General features: G+C 46.6%; 1 protein-coding gene across 1 annotated transcript; it reads right to left on the minus strand.

Annotated features, from left to right (window-relative positions):
• Positions 1-8,482: 8,482 nt before the first annotated feature.
• LOC139669409 (retinoic acid-induced protein 3-like) lies at positions 8,483-15,202 on the minus strand. The gene is made up of 4 exons (XM_071549893.1): positions 15,105-15,202; positions 11,598-12,568; positions 10,537-10,589; positions 8,483-9,853 (listed from the first exon to the last, which is right to left on the minus strand). The coding sequence occupies exons 2-4, from the start codon at positions 12,520-12,522 to the stop codon at positions 9,761-9,763; spliced, it is 1,071 nt and encodes a 356-aa protein (XP_071405994.1). The 5' UTR covers positions 12,523-12,568; positions 15,105-15,202; the 3' UTR covers positions 8,483-9,760.
• Between the last annotated feature and the right edge of the window lie 1,036 nt (positions 15,203-16,238).

The raw sequence follows: 16,238 nt of genomic DNA on the forward strand, positions 1-16,238 counted from the left end.
CTGATGCAGAGCCAAAGCATTGGTACTGGTGGATGGGGAAGATGAGGTCTTGTTGGAGGCTCCTGGGCATCTTCCCTTTCCCACTTAGTGGCTCTGCTGAAAGGGAGCAGTACAAACATGAAGACTTTGTTGCTGCCCTGCTCCAGGCTTTCCTGCCTGCCCTCTACCCTCTGGAGCCTGGCTGTAGGCTAAGAATCCTTTTCTCTAAAAGTGCTCAGACACAATCTATAGTGACCAAAGCCCTAAGAAAGAGTAGGAGAAGGGGTGGGGAAAAATATGGAAGCATTGGAGCAATAATGTAGCAAAACAAAATGTGAGGCCTTACAGGAGTGGAAAACAATTTCTGTTGAAGGACAGAACTGTTTTCATTCACTCACACTTGCATGTCTGTACTCAGAAGCAGCTGGATGCCAGCATCCAAGTGGTAGTTTACTTTGGGTCAGATTGCCACAGCCATCACTGATAGTCCCAAATGAAGCATGGCCTGCCAGGAAGTGCAGGTTGGAGAGCTGGACATGTAAGCTCCAGGATGTCACCACCATACAACATCATGCCTTGGGGCTGCGTTTGTGAAGTCTTAAGATATAATGTATGAGAAGACTTGGTTGTGCTCTACTGATCAGAGTTGGTGAGGCAGACTTAGAGTGAGATTTGGCAACTGAGAAAGGAGTAGAAAATGGGCTTCCCAGAACAGTGCAATGGCACAAAACAGCAACATCACTGAAATACTGAGATCCTTCAATTGTAATGCTTTCCCATAGAAATCAGCATTTAAAAATCTTTTTAATGAAATATGGCAATTTTTATTTAAAAAAAATCTTAGGATAGTACATTTTTAAAAAGATGGATGTTTTTTCCACTTTTTTCCATATGATTTCAAGAAAGTCAGTCATATTTTCTGGGGAAAATTACATCCTTCTTTCATTTTACTGAAATTATCAAATGGTTTCTAGGACAATTTACCAATAGCATTAGGATTCACTTTTCTACTTCTTGAGGGGTCAGGGAGGTCTTGGTCAGAGAAATAAAGGGATTGACAAAAATGTCAGAACTGTGCTTTGATGTTTTCCCACCTCTTTCTAAAGCAAAAAATATTGCCTGTTAATGTGATAAAAAGGAGTGAGGTTAGCAGGAAATTTATGCCCTCCTGGAGACATGGTGTGCTAGCTCTCCTCCAAGTTCTCTCATGCTATTTCCATGGCAACCCTACATAATGATAACTCCCACAGATTTTCTCCTTTTATCTGTTATTTTGGTCCTAGATAGTGATAGAGTTGAGGCATACATTTCTTTCACACCATTTGATGCCCATCGACAACCAAAGTAAATAATGTCCTCATTCTTCAGGCCTTTAGAAAGTGTGGTTAGTTCACAGCACTTTCAGGAATTCACCTGCAGAGCTGGACAGAGAAGAGACAGGGAAATCAGTGCTACAGATGCTCAAAGAAAGCTACAAAGGATGAATACTCACTGTCAGCACAACGTGACAGGATTACATTCCAGTCCTGCTTTTCTCCTCCCCATGGCCAGAGTAACAGTGGGAGTCTAAGTAAGAGGCCATGGTGTAATGGGTGGATGGATGGTTTGGGTGCAGGGAGCTGTCCTGCCCATGGAGACAGGAGGTCATTCTGCTTGGAGTGGGACATGCTCCCATTCCCTCTGCTGTCTGCTCATGATTGCAGATCTAGTCCAGCTCATGAGACAAGGACTGGGAGCTTCTCCCAGGCATAGCTGCAGCCAGAGAAACCCTTGACCAAGTGCCTCTAAACCCATGACTTCCTCCCTCTTATGAAATCTCTGCAGCAAAGCACTGCTGGCTGATTTTAGAAAGCAGAAGTTGCAGGCATGCAGCTTGTTCCTGAAAACGTGTGCTTGCTTCATCTAGCTAGTAGGACAGGACAGGGCAAATTATTAGCACTGGAGAGGAGAGCTCACAGACATTCTGGAGTCTATCTGCCAGTGAGGGCTGTACAGAGCTTCTGTGCTTGGGTTGCAATTCAGTCAGTGCCAGGGAGGACAGGACAGTCTGAATGTGAAGATCTATACCAAACATCTTCTTACTTCATGCCCTGAGAGCATCCAGGTGTTTTGAAACTCCTCACTTCTTCCTGCAGAACTCCCATTTAAGCAAATGAGCAAGGCTAGCTGAAAGGGCAGCCTCCTTACACTTGATACTAGTGTCCCATCTGAATAAGGCTGCTCAAAAAAACTGTTCTATCTGTTTGGTCCTCTCTGTCCTGTAAACCAGCTGGTTTTGGGAGCTTTGCTGAGGCTGCTCTAATAGATGGAGAGCCTAATAACGCAAGAAATTATTCAGTGTCTGCATGCAGAGAGATTTGCAAGGACAGGGTATGTCAAGGATCAGTACTCCCCTGTTGCAAAAGTGGTCACAGCAACTGTGCAGAACAGCAGAAAAGATGGCACTGCACTCACAGGGACCACATCCAATTGCTGTAGTCCCTTGGAATTTGTGTTCCCTACTACCCTGGAGGGGTGAGTCAAGAAGGGACACACAATCTCCCTGCTTAGCTCCCCCATCAATCCACTGGGTCCCTCTTCCTTCCACCCTTAAAGAGATTAGCATGGCTTCAGGTGTGAGATTTTTTTTGCTGTTTGGCTTCAGCTCATCAATACACAAGATAAGAGTTATTCCTTAGGAAATTGGGAAGGGATTGTCACAGTGGAAAAGCTTCGTTTTCCAGTTGGAAAGTTTCATTTGCTGGTTGGTTGTTTTTTCACTACTGGAACATGCTGAGTCAAAGAAATCACTTTACGGCAGCAAAATTGCAAATTTTACCTAAGTTCAACGTAAGGCCAAGAAATAACTTAAAATTACTCTTTTTCGATTGTTGTTTGTTTGGGGTTTTGGCTTTTTGTAGAGAGTTTTAATACTAAAGCTAATACGGGGTTTTCTGCCTGGAGTGGGGTTTTTATATTAGAACAAAGCATGTTTTTCCCCGCGGCAGGACCATCCCCTGCTCCCGCCCATCCCTGCGCCGATCCCTTCGCGGCCGGGCCCGGGGGCGGCGTCCGCTGCCGCGCAGCTCCGCGGGACAACGGCGCCACCCGGCGGCCGCCGGCGGAACGCCAGGAGGAGCCGCCCGGCGGCTTCGAATCCTCAAGGTAGAGCCGACGGCTCTTTGCCTCGCACAGACCTTCTCAGTGTTGCCTCCGCTTCTTTTGCGGAACCAGAAACCTAAAACCAGCCTCCTTTCGAGGGGTTTGCTTTCAATCCTGCCAGAATTAGCACAGTGGGGCGGGGCCTACTGCTCTGGAGAGCACCGTGGGTACCAGGTGGGTGTTGGCATCATTCTAGACCTTGCGTGCCTCATTGCCACTTGAGACTGGTGCCTAGGTAAGGGGCTGAGTACATGGTGAACAGGCAGTGAGAGAGGGTGTCTCGGCACTGCTAAAACCACAACGCTTGCAGGAACAGCTTGGTTTTTTTTATTATAGGGGCATCCTGGGATAATCAAGTGACACTGAGCAACACCTTAGTGCCTAATTTCTGAGATTCCAATGTGTTTGTTCAGTCTGGCAAAATCAATAGAGAGCTGATTTGCAGGAAAACCACATGGTTTCTTACAGCACTGTGAAAGGAGCAGTACCAGAACCCAACATGCTACTCAGATCCCCTTCTCGCCATGATTAGAGAACTCACAAAATATTTTCAGTATTTTCTTTATACTCAAGCATTTGATCCTCACTGCAGACTGTTTTGAGGGAGAAACAGCAGACAGTGACATACGCTGGAGACATAGCATTCTATTTCAGCTCTTGACTAATTAATTAGAGATCAAGATGCCCATTTTGTAAGCTACAGCCTTTAGTTTCTCCTCAAATGCACCTGTTACCAGTTTGATGAGAGAAACTGTTCCAGGGCTCTGCCTGGCTGACTCTGAAGGTAAGTACAGATAAAATCAGCCTGGCTAGCCAGGATGGCAGCTCCTGTTCCATGCCTGGCACTTCAGAAAGCCTTTTGCAGAAAATGGTACTTATATCTAGCACAGTGCTTCACTCATCACCATAGCAAAAGCAAAGCAAACACCAGTTTCCTTAGAAACTGCATGTGGCAGGGCATGTTGACTTTAAGGGAGGAAAAGTATCCTAAATAGGAGTGTCCTGAGTGCAGAAGGGTGAGTGTGTGGCAGCACAGGACAAGTCCCAGGCACACAGGGACCAAGATGGCTGGAGTGGGGCAGGGACTTCCAGGAGAATCTCTTACGGCCACTGTCCTGCATTGCTCAGTGCAGTGGCAAAGACTGCTTTGAGGCAGAGGCAGAGTCCCTGTGGTTGGGTGACCCAGAGCGCCCAGCTTCCTTGAGCGTAGCTGGCCACCAACAACTCACCAAGCCCAGTCTGGGTGGAGGGATGCAGGTGGTATTCAAGGGCTGGGCTTGCTGCCACTGAGGCACACCTCTGCTTTGCATTCAGGGCCCTAGAAAGCAGGCAAATTGGAGCAGGGGCCCTTGGGTTTCCTTCTCCAGGCTTCCGGCTAGGAAAAGCAGCCACCAGTGCAGCCCTCAGCTGAGTGGTCTTGGGTGTTATTTCTGGCTTCCGTCAGAAACAACCTGCCTTAGAGATGGACTCTCAGGACAGTTCAGTCTCTTCTATTTATGACACAAGCTCCTCCAGGGCAAAGGGAGTAATGTGCTGGGGAAAATGAATCTGAAGAAGGCATTGTTCAGTGATGCATGCTTACAGCAATGTATGCCAACCACGTATCAGGCTGCATGAGTAAGGGTGAAGTCAGCAAGGTGAGGGAGTTGGTTATGCCCTTTTATTTAGAGCTCATGAAGCTGTATCTAGAGTACTCTGCCTAGTTTGGGTCTCTCACTGCAACAGAGCTTGATCAAGTGGAACAAGTCTGGCAGGGGGGACACTGAGACAGCTGGGAGCTGCTTGGAGCAGGTCACCAGGAGGAAAGACAAAGGGACCTGCTCAGTCATTAGTAGAAAGGCTAAGGAGGTTGCTCTTGTCTATTAACTAAATTGATACTGTAGAGAAGATGAGACCAGGCTTTCTTAGCGGTACACAGTGAAAGGTCAAGAGGATGACAGAGAGGTTGCAACAAGGAAAATTCTGATTAGGCACAAATTTTAAAAAATCTCCAATGAGAGTGGTCAGGCAGCAGCAGAGGGTCCTTGAAATGCTGTGTGATCTCCACCTTTGGACATACTGAAAGCATACCTCAAATCTGATCTAGCTTCGAGGTCAGCATTGTTCAGGGCAGAAGCTGGACTAGACCTCTGCAGAGGTCCCATCTGACTGAAACCTTTGTGTAATTCTGTTATACTGCTAAACCTACTAAAATGTAGAAAAGAGCTGGAAATAAGGAAGATCTCTGGCTTCTCAGAACCACCAGCTCCAGGCAGGACTGTGAGCTTACGCTTTGAAGGGAGCCTGGGGCAGAATAAAGCAAGAGGCATCCCATGTGTTACCCAGACATGACCTTCACACTGGCAACTTTTAGATCTCCTGTTTGTCTTTAAGAAGCTGCAAAGCCACTTCCTCCACAGGAAGTGTGTGTATGGAGGAGAAGAGTGTAAGCTAAGTAACCCACCTGGTCCAGTGGAAACGTACAGCTGGATGCTGCCTCTCGCTCCTCTGGGTGTTGTTGCCCTTGAGGTGCTGCTCACAGGCTGTAGTGCAACTGCTTGGGATGGCTGAAGGAGACTGTGCTCCCAGCTGTTCACTTTGCCTCTATCACGGCCAGGAAAATGGGAGGTATATCTCCTCTTCAGCTACCTTTTTTGTGGTCCAGTGTAACGAGACACACTGAAACATACAGTGTAGGGTTTGTATGGGAAAAAGTGACTGCTGTCATTGGGCACTGAACACAGTATCTGTAAAGTCAGCCCTGTTGTGAGACAGTCAGTCACCTTTGGCAAAGGAACAACATGCATAATTGGACCAGAAGTTTCCACATCCAAGATGTGGCCCTGTGATTCTGTCCCTTGGCGTGCAGATCTGATTAAAGTGATCCTCTGACCCTATCAGCCTGGAGATAATGGCCCCAGCTGAAGGAGGGAGACTCACTTATGACCCATGTGCCAAAACAAGGGCTACAGGGTTTGTGGGAAGAGGGTGAATCCCTCACAAAGAAACAGCTTGTTTAGGGAGGGTAACACTGGCACCATCTTCCAAAAGCAGAAATTTTTGGCAAATGAGGGAGCATTTGGGAGTTGAATTCTGCAAGGTCCTTTCCCACTACAGGGTGTAGCACCACTGACCTGTGTCTGGCTCCAAGCATTTATTGCACCATTCATATTCACTCTGGCCAGGCATGTGGAGCCCTACAGCCCTGGCAAGGCTATGGGATGGTGATGCTTAAGGTCCTGGGACTGAGCAGTGTTTTTGTCAGTCTTTGCACTTTTCCCATGACATCTCTGACCCAAAGTTCAGCAGAGTTTATTCTGTCTCCCAATAATCCTGGCTGCTTTCATAATCCAGGTGTGCTCTGTGCCAACCCTTCTCTGGTGTGTACATTTCTGGTGCTCTGCTCTCCTAGAACAGGAAGTGGAGGGGTCAGAAACCAAAGGGCCTTGATGGCAGCATACCTGCAACCACCACCACTAAGGGAGCCCTTTGCAGGTGAGTGGGTAGGGATGAGCCTTACTGGGTTTACAGGCCTTCCAGTGAGCAGATTTAAAGAAAAAAAACAGCACAAGGATCAGGCAACCTTCCTGCCTCCTCAACTCACCTTTTCCTTTTGCATCTAGTCTGTCTGGCCCCACCAGTTTAGAATTTCCCTGGGATGTGTATGTGTGTGTGACTAATTGGCCAACTGGTCTAGTTTAAGCTCAATTACAAGGAGAGACGAAACTGCTGCTTTCCCAAAAGTCTCTCCTGGGATGTGAGAAATCATCAGAGCAGCAGCATCCCTTTCCCACCAGTGCCAAGTTCCACAGAAATTTGTATTTATTTTGGCATTTAAATCAGCCCTCACCCAAAGCTGCCTTAATATTGAACAAGTGCAATATAGCTCTGGGCAGATTAGTATTTGTGTCATTACAGAGGTTTAAAAAAATTACTCTAAATGGCACTGTAAATCCATGGAAGGAGATTTTCACTCTGTCGAGCAACATACACTGTAACAACCAAGTAATCAAAGAAATCACCATGCCCTGAATCGATGGGAGTGCATATGGTGTCTCTCATCCCTCCTAGTTCTGCTGCCTCTGGAGCCAAGGTGCATTGTGAGGCACTTTCTGGTCTGTGGTAGTTAGTGAAGGGGTTGCTAAGTGTCTGGGTTATGGAAAACACACATGGTAAGAGCACACTTCACTCTTATTTCTCCTTTTAGCCTGTCCCTTTGCTCTACCAGACTCCACTGAAACAGGAGAGCTGGCTCTGTTTTAACACATTTTTGAATCATCCTGGGACATACTCTTACCTACATTTAAGCCACCAATGACACCACATCTACTTGAAAACCTATTTTCCTTAAAGTTTTTACTGGTTCAAGCACATCCCTCTTACTTTCAGTCTACAAGTCAAGAAACTGCATCATGGCTTCACATACCCCTTTTCCCAGCTTCTTCCTCAATGTTACATTAGCATCCCTGAGTTTTCTCTCCCATCCTCTGTATAACACCTGTGGACTAGTAGGTCGAGAGAAGAGGAAGGAAGAGTTAGCATTATTTCCACCTCAAATTTACTAGAAAATGAAAGTTATCCTGTGACACATTTCAAACCAGCTCTTCGGAGGGCTCTTTCTCATGCCAAGTAATTCAGAAGGCTCAAATATGCCTGCATTGCCCTTCAGTGCTGGTAGGAAGAATGGGGAAGGCCCAGACTGACATAGTCTAAACAGCACTTCGCCTGAGGAATGAGGTTTTCTTGTCAAGAGCATACGGGCATGTGGTACCATAACATACCATGTAAAATCTCATGGGATAGGATCCTCTAAAAAGGGAGATTATAGCCTCATACCATCAGGTGGTTTAAAAGTTATTATCATCATCTTCATTGGCATAATTATTTTGCTTTGATATTGTTTCTACTTTCAAATAAAAATATTACACATATTAGGAACATCAGAAAGACATCTTTTTACAAACTGAATTACATGCCTACACACTCCTTTCCTGTTCTTGATTATGCAAGTACCCAGCAATACACAAGTGAATAAATACAGGAGTGTTGACACAGCAGATACAGACACATGCAGTAATGAAAAATTCCCATCTTTTCTTGCTATTGCTTGGATTTATATTTCTTCATTTCTTAAGCACCTCTAACATCAACTTTCTTCATTCAAGAAAAGTAGCATGGAGAAGCTACTAACCCTTCTCCTGCACTCTGAAGCAGCTGATCTTTGGTCCACAATAACAGCTTTGAAGAAGCCAGTATCTTTGCCATTTTTGCTCCAAGTGCAACCTTCCAGGTGGCCCACTCCAAACCATGGAAAGCTATTGCTGTCACCCCACCACTCACTGCAGAAATCACATTCCAGAGGCAGAACACCAGTTTCTCATAGTCAGGCTGTTTGGGTTTTTATTAGTTAAATATTCCACATACAAAGTACTAAATAAATATATAGCTGTGTCAGACATCAGTGAACCATACACACCCACTCGGAGAGCTCTCTGTAGTTATTTATGAAATATGGAAAGCTATTTATCAAATGCAAAACAGGCTACAGAATGATTCAACTCTGCAGACTCATTGCTCATCACCAGGGTGCAGTCCACACATACACACATGCACACACACACACACAGACACACACATGTGCACAAGCTCATGCTTCCTGACTCCTGGGAAGAAGGATGTCAGCCCTGGGTGACCTTGCTGCTTGGGAAATGTTTGTGTTAATGCCATGGACACACTCAGGAGGAGGCAGAGCTCCAAGGCTCATAACATTAAATCCCACCAGAGTATTGCAAGAAGCTGCATGGAAGAGGTTTTTTCGTTGGGGATCCACAGCCTGGAGTGGCAGGGGTGGGAAGGGAGGCTTTGCAGGGTTGGGCTTCCCATGGGGAGCTCAGCTGGGGCATGTGGTCAGAAGTCAGGGCTAGGAGGGAGGCTGATGCTAGAGCACAAATTGAAAAATGTGTCAGGGTAAATAGGTGTAGCTGGGTTTATGTCTTTAAACTTTCTTCCCCCTCTCAACCATGGTCCCCAGATGACAAAGAAGGTGTTGGAAGCAAATACAACAATAAGAAAAGGAATACTCTCTCTCTCTCTGTCTCTTCTCCACTGATCTCTGAAGGAGAGCCAAGCAGGGCTGGGAGTGAGCACAAAAGGAACAGTTGATAGATAAAGGTGTCCTCAGTAGTACCTGAGATGTTTTCATGGTGGGGCAGGAGTAAGGGATGTGTAGGGCTGATGCTTCTGGTCCTGCTTCTGCTCCTGTCAGATGTGGGGTGCAGGCATACCCACAAGCTGATTAAAGCAAGTCCTCTCTGGGGCAGAGTCAGTTGCAGACCCAGCTGATGATCTTCCTGCTTCTCTAGCCTTACAGCATTCCTGCTGAAAATAGGCCAGGAGGATCCTCTCTCAGAAGAGAGGAACTCCATTCCACGGAAACATAGAGTAAGCAGGGACAGAATGGCCAGAGCTGTGTCTCAAAGTTGTGTTTGAAGAATGAGAGAGGGCTACAAAGGTGCCTGTGGGGGGGAAACAGGATCCCCCTCTTCTTTTGCTGGTGTGGGTTGACTCTTTCTTTTGCAGGATCACCTCATTTGTGACCACGTGGCCCATTCCCCACGTCTCTGCTGATGGGCGCTTAGTCTCTTTGCTTTCTGTGGTGCTGCTACATGGGGCTTTTCCCACCAGTGTAGTCATGGTATGGGCTTGTCCGGGCCTTGGGGCGAGGAATGGAGAAATCACTTTGGGGTTCAATGGCCTGAAAAGGAAGCACAAAAGTCTTTGCCTTTGAAAACTGGAGAGAAGTAATAGAGCAGGGTTTAAAAAGAAAAAAAAAAAAAGAGAGGAGGGAGAAACAGAGCTGAAGGTTTCCTGAGAATGTGATCTGAGAATGAGGCTGTGAAAGAGGATCCTGGCAGAACAAATCAGTGATGGAGAAATGTCACCATAGGACTTGTGGGGACCTGATGTGATCTACTAGACATGGCTAAGCTGTGGTCTGAAAGAGGACGGGTGAATGGACAGGTGGACATGCAGACTGCCCATTCTCGATCAGTAATGCAACTTCCAGTGTCTGCTGGTGGGAATGCATTCAGGGCATAGGCTGGGTAAGTAAGTATGATCTACTTAGGAAAGAAAGGGCACAGTCTACTGCAGGAACTGTGCTCAAAAATCTGATATCAAATACTGAAGTATTAAAAACTACAATCTCAGACTTTACCTTGAGCCCCTTCATGTCCCAGGACATGTCACAGCTCCTTCTCCCAGCCACAGACACCTCCATGAACACATCAGGGTAACACACTTGACTCCATGCAAAGCACCTGCCTGCCTCCACGGAGCCTGCTCTAGCTCCATCTGTCTTTGCCCCTTCTCCTTCCCTTCCATGCCTGAACAATACCCTACATGTGGTGAAACAGGTGACAGGGGGCATGAACTTACCTTCATCTGAAAGTGAGAAGTGTATGGGGAGTAGCTGAGGTCTCCTCTGCCTCCTGAGTCACAAGACAAGAGGAGGGGAAAGTTAGTGCATTAGCATTATACAGTAGCTTGGAAATATCACATCAAGGGAAATACAAAGGGCCTGTGGTGACATTAGCAGCTGCTTTTAGACTGATCCACCTATGCAATATGCAGGTAGGAATGGGTTAAAATCCACAGGTATATGACTTATTAAATATTTCCTTCTGAAAGCAGGAATGAATGGTACTGCAAATAACAGGACATAGGTGGCCTTGGAGTTTAGACACCTCCTGTTGCCTCACAATTACTGTCACCATCACCAGCCAAATCCCTCCCATTTGTATGCACAACACCCGCTCTGCAGTATTCCCTGGGAGAGCACAACCTTTCTTGGCTATTCTTTTACAAATGTGGGGGTTTGACTCCAGGTGACAACTGTGATCTCTGTAGCAGATCCATAGGGAAGGAAAATCATATCTCCTACCCACAGAATTGGGAAGCCACAATTGATAAAATATTTTGCTTTGTCCAAGTAGGCAGGAGACTAACAGAGGAAAGAAAGACCTCCTTGCCTCCTTTTTGGATGATGGGTGCATTCTTAAATGGATAATGGGAACCAGATTAGAAAAGGAATAAATAACCTCCAAAGTATAACCTGAGGTATAACCTCCTGGAGAGGTCTAAAGAGCTGGTGTGCATCACTAAGAAACAAAAATCCCTCCTGATTTTTCATATGGACTTCCCAGACGTAACAGGGTCATAAGGAGTTATGTTTCAGCCCTGATATGCAGCAAGTCTCCTACTCAGTCGCTTCTCCTACACATCTTTGGCTTTTGCATTGGTCCTTACTCATTTCACTCTTGTCTAGAGATTAATTTTCATGTGCATTTCTGAAGTTTCATCAGTATGAACCTCTTCCGACCTCTGGATTATCTAATGTCTTTGAATCTTTTCTTGTAGCCCTCCTACCCATTTTAGCTCATGAGTGGTACTTGTGTGCTTAGGGCTGGGGGACAATAGAGTCATTCAGTTCATCATACCTTGCACAATTTCATCTTGGTTGTAGGCACAGTTGTCCACTCCAGTTGCCTGCTTTATGAATTTGGGTTGGCAGAAGTCATTTTCTGGAGGGTAGTCCTCTAGTTTCAGAGGAGCAGTGAGGAAACAAATTTCAGGAACAATATACATTATCAGGAAAATCCAACCATTGGACACCAGAGCAATGGCCACGACAGGATCATCCCACATTTCTTTGTTTAAAACAGTGTTGCCTTTGGTGAGCATAGTGATCCACACTACCCAAATGGCAATGGAGAACAGGACAGTGACAAAGATGTGTGCCCCATGCCTCTTCCAGCTTTTGTATGACCCACAGAATGTGAACATGGAAACCAAGAAGGTCAGAGCCATCAAGAAGAGCACGTAGATCAAAAGCATGACAAAGTCCTTGTTGGTATCCTCACGAGACATATTCAGAAAATTTTCTTTCTGGTTTACTAGCATGGTGACTAAGTACTCAATACTGATCACAACTTGTACCAGGGCAAAGGAAACAATGAGGAGCAGCAGCACCCGCCAGGAGAAGGGCTTTCTTCCTCTCACTAGTTTGCTGAGGTTGCAGGCATGGGTGAGGAGGCATGAGAAGCAGAGAGCAAAGATGACTCCAAATAGGAAGAAGCGAGTGGGGCGAGTCCTGTCATTGAGTTTAATGATGAAGGCAAAAGTGAGACCAAAAATGCCGAGTGTGCCTAAGAGAAAGAAAAAATAGACGGAGATCATGTGCCGCTTGCTGTTGTCTTGGACTTTGCAGATGAGAAAGAAGAGTGAGCAGATGAGGAAAATGGTGATGAGTATGCCTGCTGCAGCCAGAGACTCCAGGACAATCCCCCAGGCCATCTCTGTGTCACACAGGAGGTAGTAGTCAGCGTGGATGCTGCCACAGCCTTGGGGAGGTGACGTTGTCATCCTCTTGCCTTCCTGAACAACCTCCCCGTGAAATGTTTCCTCAAAGCTGTAGAAGAAGAAAATACACAGGCTATCATATCAGCCATCTGGGTGCTGCCAGCAGTGGGGAAGGAGAGGCAGGACAGAACTCCATCCTCACCTCACTGGGCAAGGACACCACAGTACTAAGGACATGGGGCTGTGCGAGCAGAGCCATTTCCTTGTTTGGCATTGACTATCTATCAAGAGCAAGCCAAGCCCCTCAGCAGGAGGCAATAGACCTTGCATGTCCTCTGCACTGCACCTGAGATTGTAAAGTGTTGTAGGAGTGTGGGGAGCAGGGACAAGATGAGGTATTTTCACAGGCATTAGCTTGGTGCCCTGCAGTGCAGAGACCAAGCTGCTTTGTCACTTCTGTGATACAAGAGCAGCTGTTAGCCATAATACAGTTTACCCTTTTTTGACAAGTTCAAACTACATCAGTACCTTGTACCAGTGAAGTTCAGAGATGAACAGTGCAGAACAGGAAACTCCTTATTTTGTTTGTTTTCCCTGTTTTACTTTCTCTGAAGCACTTCTGGCTGTGATTTACTGGGATGAATGAAGAGGGAATTTTAATGCCTTTACTATTATGAATGAAAGGGGAACCTTACTGCCTTTTACCCTCCAGATAACTAACCTGGATGCCCCCAGCTTAGCTCTTCTCACTCCAAATTAAATAGCAAATTTGGGCCCCAACTATTGGCCCTAAACTCATATTCCTCCTTTTTTATGGCAGTGTAGAAATAAGAAGTCTCCTTCCCAAGATGTTGCCTTGTGCTGACTAGAGGTCTGACGTATCAGAGCAAATGCTGCTCATTGCATGAAAAGGAACCATCAAGTTATTGCGTGAGGATTCCACTAGTTAATGATGTCAAGGTCTCTAATGCACCTATTAAATTTCTGCTGCCTCATCATAAGGATTTCAGTGCTGTCTGAGTAAGCCTGTCTCGCCAGGGGATAAAGAGGGCTTAAGACGGCTGTTTAAGTGAGCTCTGCCCATCACAGAAGGGAATTAAGTTCCCGGTTTCCTTGGGAGCTTGAAGCACATGCAGAAACTACTGCAGGAAGGGTTGGGTACTTCATGGCTCATTATGCAGGCACTGAGTGAGTTTATATCCCAGGGGCCAGGTACTGCTTTCTAAATACCAAACTGTTCAGTTGCTCGTGTCTCTAAAATCTATCAAAACAGGAGTTTAGATACAGTATCAGAATGAAACATAGGGGAACCTGTGTTTAAAGGTGACCCACACTGGAAAACCAGAGGCTTTCTGATAGACAAACAAAAAATTAACCTTGCAAAATTTAGACTTTAGTGCTCACTATGCCATTTGCCTTGGTTTTCCCCCTCCAGAATAACATACCACAATTATGAAGCTGGTTCTAAAACCCTTCCAAAAGATTTTAGAGACTGCAGACTGTTCTTAATAAATGGCAGTTGATCTAATCAAGGGATGAAAAAAGGGTGAAAATATCACTGACTCACTTTCAGCCCCACATGTTTCAATGTGACCCACTTATAACTTGTGGAATATTCTTCCAACTTTTAACCTCACAGCTCTTAAAAAAGCTGGCTACAATAAAATACAAATTATTCAAGTATACAGGAACTTTGGACTCCCGTGGAAAGAGTAGAATAAGTGGATAACACATGCAGGAGTTTTCACAAATCACTGTTCACATTTTGGGGATTTATGATCTCCTGCACAAATAGCTAAGAGTCATCTGAATATTTCTGAGTGACAAATAATCAATCTTTCTGAAAATCTGTAGAGCAAACGCTAACATTTTATCCATAGACATTTACTATTGAACAGATTAGCTTATCAATTCACAGCTCTGGCAGATACAGACCGGTGCTTGCTGTTGGGGCACGCGGAGAGCCCGGAGAGCCAGCGCAAGGCCCTATGGCAGCATGGAGCACACCCATTGCTTTGGGTCCTGACTGGTGCTTACTGTACATGGTACTTGCCACAGCCAGCCACCACGGCCATTGGAACAAATAGGATAGAAAGAACCTTGTTGACTTGGAGAACTGGGCCACCTGTAATCATTTTACTGCCTTTTCTTTTTTTCCCGGGGTAGATGTTCTATGAGGCATGAAGAGTCTCTGCCCTGTCTCCTGGGTGAGTGTTGTCCCCCACAAGCTGAGTCTGATCATCCACCACCCACGTGTCTAGGAATTCCAAGGGGCTCTGTAGTCTGTGCAAAGGAGCTTGTGGTGTGGTAACTTACACAGCACACCCCAAATCATACCTCTCGCTTGAGCATTGAATACTCTTCCTCCACCCTGACCCTCCACTCATGGATGCTTGTGTATGAAATGCACCCATCCACCCACAAATTTCAAATCGTTTCCCAGGGATGTCTGTCACAAACCCTCCAGCTCCAGCTGGCAATCCCATGTTAAGAGTCAAGGGTGAGAGGCGCTCTCAGTTGACTGTGGCACCCCATGCCCCTGCTCTCCCACCCCCCAGAGCCACAGTCCTGCACGCCATGCCATCCCATCCCAGCCGCAGAAGGCAAGGCTGCCCTGGATCCTGTATAGCATTTCCTTTAATTACCTTTCTGAGTCGTGCCTGGTGAAGAGGCAGGTTTCCAGTGCGCCAGTAACACAGGTACTGCCACTCCCGTAACCCCGGCCGAGCAGAGCTACGCGCTCGTCCTTCGTGGGAGCTTTAACAGCTGGAGGGCTAAGGAGGTGGGGCTGAGCACGCCTATTCCAGTTCCACCGCCTCTCCTCTCCCACAGGACACGGCTATGAAAATTCGGTCCCTGTGCCAGGAAATGAAGTAACACCTCCTGACGTAAGTGGGGCACTCACCCCTGCGTCAGGGTGGAGATGGAGCCGCTGCTTGTCCCAGCCCTGGGACGGGACTGAATGCTGCTCAGTCAAGCACCTGATAAGATGCACCCTTGTCTGACTCCTGGCACCCGTGGGTGGGGACTGGGACTATGAATAGCAGTGCGTCCCCTCCCTGCTCCAAACCTTTTGTCTCTTTGCCTGCTTTCTCACCACATAAGTAGTCGCAAAGTGAGAGATGAGGAGGTTGTGGGGTGCGAACGGGCCCACAGTGCCCTGAGTGAGAGTGGACTCAAGCCTGGGTCCAGAGATGTTTTTTTCTGGGCTCACTGGATGCTGCGACTGCGTGTGGGGACATGTTTGCTCTGCTTGTCCCTTCCACCTGTGCCAGTGAGAGCCACCAGCTCTTTTCCTGAAAAAGGCAGCTTGGCTTTCCTTGTGTCTCACTCAGCCCTGCCTTGCGCTCTGAAGGCTTATTTCTGTCTGCCTGTGAGTGCTGAGTCACTTTGCCCAAATTGCTGTCCCAAACAGTTAATGAACAAAGGCAATGACAAATTCCCCCTTGCTCTACATTTTATGCCTCTGGCCCGACACACCTATCGGCACAATCCCATCCAAATCCTCGTGTATCTCCAACATGTTCATGACTTCATTTGTTATTTTAAATATTACTCACTGGGAATATTTTATTATCCTGATTAAGGAATTGACATAATGGCCTATCCACACCGAGCACTGTCCCTATACACAGCCCCTAGAACTTAAAAATCCTTCCCACCTCATGAAGTCTGTGCTCCTTCCCAAAACAGGGGCAGCAGCTGTACATGGCTGTGCTGAGGTCTGACTGCCTCTGACTGCCTACAAGTATCTCATCTGCATGTTAATATTGTTTGTT

Source organism: Pithys albifrons, chromosome 3 (assembly GCF_047495875.1).
Source record: "Pithys albifrons albifrons isolate INPA30051 chromosome 3, PitAlb_v1, whole genome shotgun sequence".
In the NCBI taxonomy this organism is placed as follows: Eukaryota; Metazoa; Chordata; class Aves; order Passeriformes; family Thamnophilidae; genus Pithys; species Pithys albifrons.

Bases quoted from the DNA above. Each gene is read 5' to 3' on its own strand.
- LOC139669409 (XM_071549893.1), bottom strand. From the start codon at position 12,522: ATGACAACGTCACCTCCCCAAGGCTGTGGCAGCATCCACGCTGACTAC. The intron at 10,590-11,597 runs GTATGATGAACT...CTTGTGACTCAG, and splicing joins CCAAGATGAAATTGTGCAAG to GAGGCAGAGGAGACCTCAGC. The intron at 9,854-10,536 runs GTAAGTTCATGC...CTTCCTTTTCAG, and splicing joins CTTCTCACTTTCAGATGAAG to GCCATTGAACCCCAAAGTGA.